The sequence below is a fragment of the Penaeus japonicus genome, unplaced genomic scaffold, assembly GCF_977035675.1.
Source record: "Penaeus japonicus unplaced genomic scaffold, GWHDUDI00000001_assembly GWHDUDI00000031, whole genome shotgun sequence".
In the NCBI taxonomy this organism is placed as follows: Eukaryota; Metazoa; Arthropoda; class Malacostraca; order Decapoda; family Penaeidae; genus Penaeus; species Penaeus japonicus.
In genome coordinates this window covers 13,841,073-13,848,572 of record NW_028234433.1, presented here as the reverse complement: position 1 = coordinate 13,848,572, position 7,500 = coordinate 13,841,073, and the positions used below count along the sequence as shown (strand labels likewise).

Below are 7,500 nucleotides of genomic sequence, written 5' to 3'. Positions count from 1 at the left end.
TATATATAAATGTATTTATACATATATAGAAAAATTCATAGATGTGACTAGTTGGTAAAATGTACTATATTCTTAACCATTACTTTCTATGCTTGTTACAGGTGCTGCACCCATATCAAAAGATATCCTCGAGTATTTCATGAGTATAAACATCCCTATCATGGAAGGTTATGGCATGTCCGAAAGTCTCAGCATATGTTCCATGTCATTTCCAGAACAAGATCGCTTCAGGCTTGGGAGTGTTGGAAAGGTAGTTTTCTTATAAAGCAACTGTGGCCCTGAATTTGGTAATTTTGAAACTGAACTGGAACTGAAAAAAGCACATCCAGTTTTATTATCTTATTGTACAAATAATTTTAATTTATGGTTGAAACAGGGGCAGTTTGAGAAAATGAGGTAAATTCATCTCATTTTATTTCCTAAAAAGCCAGATCTAAACATAACTTTTAAGTGAAGTAGACAAGAAGGGGTAATTTTCTTCAGAAGAGCTGTGGCTAGTGTAGGACTGTCAGTTTTTTATGTTTATCTTTTACTTATGTATTATCATGATTTTATTGGTACACTGCTTTTGCAAAATAATAGCTTTCCTATATCTTGATTTTGATGTTTCAAAAGTGGAATGAACAGGCTATTCTTTTTCTTGGGGATGCCCTTAATTTTGGGGGATTCCCCCCCTCATTTAGGACCATCTAAAAATTTAGTCTTAAGCTATTATAACTATTAATAAACACACTTTTTTTTGTAGAAAGTTGTAAGACTACCTTTTTTATGACATTTTAATAGAATGTCCTCTAGAAAAAGCATTGTTTATGCTGAATTTTCATTATGAACAAAAATATATATGACCATCTCTATATATTAGACCTGAATTAGTCTCCAAATTTTAATGATTATTTCAGTGCACAGCATATTATTAATATTTTTTTCCAATTTATCTACAGCCTCTTCCACAATGCTATACAAAGCTTATGTCAGTTGATGGGTCTAAATCGGGTGAGGGAGAGGTTTGCATGAAGGGTAGAAGCATCTGCATGGGATATCTACACATGCCGGAGAAAACCAATGAGACGGTAAGGAAATGTTTAGTGATTTATTTGATAATATACCTTTTTTAGGATTGCAAGTAGAATAATGATAATGGTGATCCTGAAATATAATTTCATAACTTTTCATGCATGTTAACATCACTATTGGAGAATATTTTCATGAATGTCATCACTAACTGTATCTATACATTTTATATTGTTACTATATAGTATAGTGATGAAATATGATTTAAACTAGAATTTTAAAAATCCCTGAAGATAGTGTAATGAATAGCTAGTGATGTGCCTATATAGTATCTAGTTATGTCTAGAATGGGAAAGGAGAAATAATGAAAATCATAGATAGAAATTCTCTTTGTTTATGTTGAGTTTCCCTTGTGCACGATGTACCAATCTACATAAACCTGTGCACAGATTGATGACGAGGGATGGCTGCACTCAGGAGATATAGGGAGCTTCGATAAAGATGGATTTCTCTACATTACTGGGCGCATCAAGGAGCTGGTCATTACAGCAGGTGGTGAGAACATCCCACCTGTGTTGATTGAGGAGGCAGTCAAGAAGGAGCTGCCATTCATCAGTTTTGCATTTCTTTGTGGAGATCACAGAAAGTAGGTTGTGAAATGCCAATCTCTTTATTTATTAATAACTGATTAATAGCTAGGCCTACTTATTAAGGAAAATAAACAGTTAATTACATATGCTCTTACTATCTCCCATATTCTAACAAGTTCCTGAAATAAGTAGCAAGTAACTCATACATTTGTATATAACATGATACAGTGATGCATTAATTATCATATCTCACCCCTCCCTCTCTCCATCTATCCTTTCAATTCTATTCACTTCTCATTTCTCTTTTTCCCCTTACAGATATCTATCGATGCTCTTGACGATAAAGGCAGAGACAGACGACAACACTGGGGAACCACAGCAGACCCTGACACCGAGCTGTCAGGCAATGCTAAAGGATCTCGGTTGTGATGTCCAAACTGTGGCAGAGGCTGTGGCTGAGGTGAAGGAGAATCCCAGTGGACCTTTGGCCAAAGCAATACAAGATGGGATTGAGAGGTAAGCTCATTTTTTATATGTTAAGTTGACTGAAGAGCTACACAATATATTTGCATTATTTCCTTTTAAAATTGTTTTAGTTCTTTGTTTTAGTAGGTACTATCAGTATGAATGTTAGAGTTAGCATTACCACTTCATCCCTATTATTGCCTTTGTTATGGTTATCATCATCCTCATATGTGCTTGAGTGTGTATTTATAGAGATTATGAAATTGAGATCTTGAGATTTACCTTCAATATTCTTCTTTTAGCTTGTTGAACCACTTTCTTTAAGTCAGTTTATTCTAGAATCAAAGTATCAGTTATATCAGTATTTTTATTGATTTTATGATTATTATTTTCCTATAATATCAACTTATGAGGACAGAGGTACTAATAAGTGTTAAAAGACTTGCTGGAGACAGACAGACAATACAGACACACGCAAAGACTGACACAAACACTAGCACAGACAGAGAAAGTGAAAGAAATATAGGTATAGCACACAGATATTTTTCCAGTGTTAAACCAAAATTGAACAGATACAACACAGAAAGAAACAGAAGGAAGTATTTACAGTATTTAAACATATTTCTAATGTTAAACAATTGACAGGTACAACAAATTTGGAGCAGCTTCAAACGCCCAGAAAGTCCAACGCTGGGCACTACTTCCACTTGACTTCTCACAGCCAACAGGAGAACTGAATAACACTCTGAAGTTGAAGAGGAGCTTTGTTCAGGAAAAGTACAAAGATGTGATTGATTCCATGTATGTACCCAGCAAGTCCTTGGACATGGCAAGTAAGCTTTGAGAGATGTGAATAATTGTATATTCATTTTTGTTATGTCACCTTGTTATTGTTTGTTTGAATGTAGTGTTATGCATTTAAGAGAAAAGGAATGAGACTTGATATTCTCTTTGTTATTGTTTTAGGGGAATGAACAAATGTATGTTATTATTTGTTAAAGTAGCTTCTTTGCTCTTAGAAGGCAGGCTAAACAAATGTGTTGTGATACTGTTGATGTAGAGTTTTGACAATTATTTTGAAATTTGTTGTATATGTTGGTTGTATTAAACCATAAGACTAGGAAGTCGGTATCTATCCTCCACCTTTTTTAAGATTAAAGACATTTTAAAGTGTTATATCTTAACTTCTCACTTTTTCATCCTATTAAGATGGAGAAAATGCTCATGTATCTAAATATTTTACAGCATGTATTTTAGAAGAGAATTGTTATAAGTGATATCAAAGTCAAGGTAAATTGATGAACCTTACATAATTATTTGTTGTTAACTACACATATATATATCAATTTCTTATACAGAGTTATTTTTATAAGAAAATATACTTGTATATTTAGTATAACAGCCGTTTATCTCTTGTATATGTATTGAGTATCTATTAGAAATACAAAAAACATTGTTAACTTGTTAACTTCTTTGTCAGGAATAAAATACTAGTAATAGTCTTGTCTTATTAGATGACCTCTTCATGCAAGACTAGTGGTTAAAAAAAATAAAGTACAGATTCTTCAGAAATATGAATTTCATTGATTTCTTGGTTAGTTGTATAGAATATAGTTATTAATAAATATAAAGGTATTTAATATGGCTTGGCTTTAAATTGTTGCCAAAGGAATATGATGAATGGCTAGTTAGTAAGAATTTAAGCATATTGACTATAGGCCATCAAACGTTCCTGTGTGTATCATGAAATAGAGCACCTCAAGAGTAAAGGGTTGGGAGTATTTGCTATGAGGCACACAAGTGTAATCCAAACAGGCTGTCTGCACAAGATCATCAGGAACAAGGCAGGAGAACAAACAATATTTAATTTTCTGCTACACATCTAACGTTATTTGTAGGAGCAAGCAAGAGTTACTTTGAAAAAATATCAGGTGTCCCCATGATATGCCATGATCAACTGGTTTCATGTTAAACTCCTCTCTCACAAGGGCAAGGATGGTGCTATAATTTGACTATAATTTGGCAGGTAGAGACAAACATCCTGAGTGGATGTTCTTCTCAATCTTGAATCATTGCAGGTCCCAAACCCACTTTGCCTGGAGACCCTAATGGTCTTCAGCTTTGCACATTACCACTATACCACAGCAGTTACAAAGTACTATACTAGCAAATTAAAGTTGAAATCCATGGTTATGAATTAGTATTTTTTTTTTTCTTTTCTTTTTATTTGTTATTGTACATTGTTTCACAATAACAACGATGCATATGAATTTATAAATTGTTTGAGTAATAAAACAAGGGATAAATTAATGAAGTATCTATTCAGTCACATGATTTAGATCATATGTTAAAAAGGCCAATCATACCATATTAATCTTTAGTCTAGTGGCTCTGAAGCCTCTGATTCATGCAAACATATTCAAACAAAATTATCATCTTTAAAGACTAACAACATATTCTCATTACCTCCATTTACCCCTACTTTTAAATATCTCTTAACTATTGAGCTAATTATCACACAGTTTAAATAGAGGGATATTACTGTAAAACCCAAGGCATCTTTATATTTCATTTATTTCTGTGGGCAGTGTCTTGAATATGAAATCCAATGCCCCTTGTATTCTGGCTTTTTTTTTTTTTTTCTTTCCTTTTTTATTGTTAAACTAGCATTTCATCATCTTTTGCATACTTGTATCAATATTTCAGAATGAAATATATAACAAACAATACAACAAATAATGAGGACATAGAAATCTAATGCACTTCTAAGGTCAAATTACGACAGTACATAAAATATACAGCTAAAAAAGTGTGAGTGAGTGTGAATGTGAGTGAGTGAGTGAGTGAGTGAGTGAGTGAGTGAGTGAGAGTGTGAGAGTGTGTGTGTGTGTGAGTGAGAGTGTGTGTGTGTGTGAGTGAGAGTGTGTGTGTGTGTGTGAGTGAGAGTGTGTGTGTGTGTGAGTGAGAGTGTGTGTGTGTGTGAGTGAGAGTGTGTGTGTGAGTGAGAGTGTGTGTGTGTGTGTGAGTGAGAGTGTGTGTGTGTGTGTGTGTGAGTGAGAGTGTGTGTGTGTGTGTGTGTGTGAGTGAGTGAGTGAGTGAGTGAGTGAGTGAGTGAGTGAGTGAGTGTGTGAGTGAGTGAGTGAGTGTGTGTGTGTGTGTGTGTGTGTGTGTGTGTGTGTGTGTGTGTGTGTGTGTGTGTGTGTGTGTGTGTGTGTGTGAGTGTGTGTGTGAGTGAGAGTGTGTGTGTGTGTGTGAGTGAGAGTGTGTGTGTGTGTGTGTGAGTGAGAGTGTGTGTGTGTGTGTGTGTGTGTGTGTGTGTGTGTGTGTGTGTGTGTGTGTGTGTGTGTGTGTGTGTGTGTGTGTGTGTGTGTGTGTGTGTGTGTGTGTGTGTGTGTGTGTGTGTGTGTGAGTGTGTGTGTGTGTGAGAGAGTGTGTGTGTGTGTGTGTGTGTGTGTGTGTGTGTGTGTGTGTGTGTGTGTGTGTGTGTGTGTGTGTGTGTGTGTGTGTGTGTGTGTGTGTGTGTGTGTGTGTGTGTGAGTGAGTGAGTGTGTGAGTGAGTGAGTGAGTGAGTGAGTGAGTGAGTGAGTGAGTGAGTGAGTGAGTGAGTGAGTGAGTGAGAGTGAGTGAGAGAGAAAGAGAATGAGTGAATTTGTGAAGGTGAGTGTGTGAGGGTGAGTGAGTCAGTTTGTCTGTATGTATAGTTCTACAAATCCATATACACACACACCAACAAACACAAATTCAATATTACACTATGAATTGCTTGCAGAAACTCAACAGGCCTTCAGTGAAATTGTGACATTTGTATCAGACCAAACGAAGAGGTCTCCAAATATGAAGTAGAAAAAATGCCTTGATGTGAATATACAAGCATTTCAGACATGCGCATGAGAATAATCATTGAAACAAATAACATGAAATAAAAGAAGTAGCAGCAATAATAAAAGGAAAGCAAGACAGAAATATGTAGATAGAAAATAATTATTATTAGTGCATTGCATTTCAGAGCTGAGCACCAAGAAAAGCCACAACATGTGATTCCATCCTCATTAACTTGAGTGTTTTTTGACTCCTTTAATTAGTATATGGGTCTATAAATTCTTTTGTTTTTACACCTGGGATTATATTTCTATGAAAAGTTTTTTTCCCATCTCATAAACATGAGACTTACAAAGGCAAATTAAATAGCCCTGAAGCACTTTAAAACTAACTGGAAAGCATTCTTTCAAACTATATAGCATTGTTTTCCAGCCTAAAAAAGCAATGGATTCTTTCAAACTAAAAAGCACTGGGTCTACTTCATCGCTATGAACTAAAGTAGAAGCACTAAGCAGATCACATCTGTAATCAATTTACTACAAATAACCACTTGTTTTGTGTAATTAATAAATCATGTTTGAAAAATAATGCAAGTAATACAATAGTTTAAATAAGGACTGTATTATAGTATGGCCAAGCACTAATCATTACTTCTATTCAGACTAATAATTATTACAATAATAAATTTACTTACATACTGATATGACAAAAAGGACTGACTCCAAATTCCAGTAAGAAAATAAGACTTACAAATACAATATATATAAAATATGATAAAACATGTTAAAAAATTTATGATGTTTCACATGCCAACTGAAACCAAGAGTAAGGACATTTATGATAAGACACAAGTACACTCATATTTGAAACTCCCAGGTATTTCAGATCACAAAGATTAATACTAATGGTGAGTCTTAAATTTCTCCCTATCCACTATTGACAGTCTTATGTGAATCAAGTCAGTCTGGAATCATACTGTCAACATAAGCAATGACATTTCTACTGTTGTGTGGCACCATCAAAAGGGAGCATTATATCACAGTTAACCCACTGGCCGCGGTATTAATAAAATATGTATACAGTCATGTGGCAGGTTTACGTTGTATGGCACGGTGCCATCTGCGTTTATGACCAATGCTGCCTTGACAGCAAATTGTGCCATCTGCTATCAATGGGTTAATATTTCCACAATGAATGTGAAGTTTACTCAGATTCATTTTATCTGATGTCACTGCAACATTTGCTTTTAATAGAACAACCTTGTTCATGATTTCATTGTCATATTCATACAGTAATATGAATGGTTCTTAAAGTGGCATGAAATGACAACTATAAAACACTTTTGTACTGCAGTACCACATACAACAAAATGTACTGATTTTCTTGTTATTCTATAACAAGGTAATCCCTTTACTATCCTTAAGTACTGTTGTAAACCTTTAAAATATCCTAGAGATTAAAGAAAGAGAAAGAGATAACTTGATGATGCTTGGTGTCCACAATGCTGTAGCTACCTCTATAAAGGAAACAAATCAAAATTCAAAATGGTATAGTAAAACCAATCACTGAAAAATCTGAACTGAAATACCAGCATATATTTAACATCATACAAAAC

General features: G+C 34.6%; 1 protein-coding gene across 2 annotated transcripts in view; it reads left to right on the top strand.

The window, feature by feature from the left end:
- The window catches only part of LOC122257208 (long-chain-fatty-acid--CoA ligase ACSBG2), an 11,707-nt gene extending 8,142 nt beyond the window's left edge, over positions 1 to 3,565 (top strand). For both annotated transcript variants that reach the window (XM_043022369.2, XM_043022368.2), the window contains exons 10-14: positions 102 to 250; positions 942 to 1,070; positions 1,461 to 1,657; positions 1,920 to 2,117; positions 2,712 to 3,565. In XM_043022369.2, the coding sequence (XP_042878303.2) occupies positions 102 to 250; positions 942 to 1,070; positions 1,461 to 1,657; positions 1,920 to 2,117; positions 2,712 to 2,910 (872 nt within the window). In that variant the 3' untranslated portion in view covers positions 2,911 to 3,565. The remainder of the gene's footprint in view (positions 1 to 101; positions 251 to 941; positions 1,071 to 1,460; positions 1,658 to 1,919; positions 2,118 to 2,711) is intronic.
- Positions 3,566 to 7,500: the final 3,935 nt, after the last annotated feature.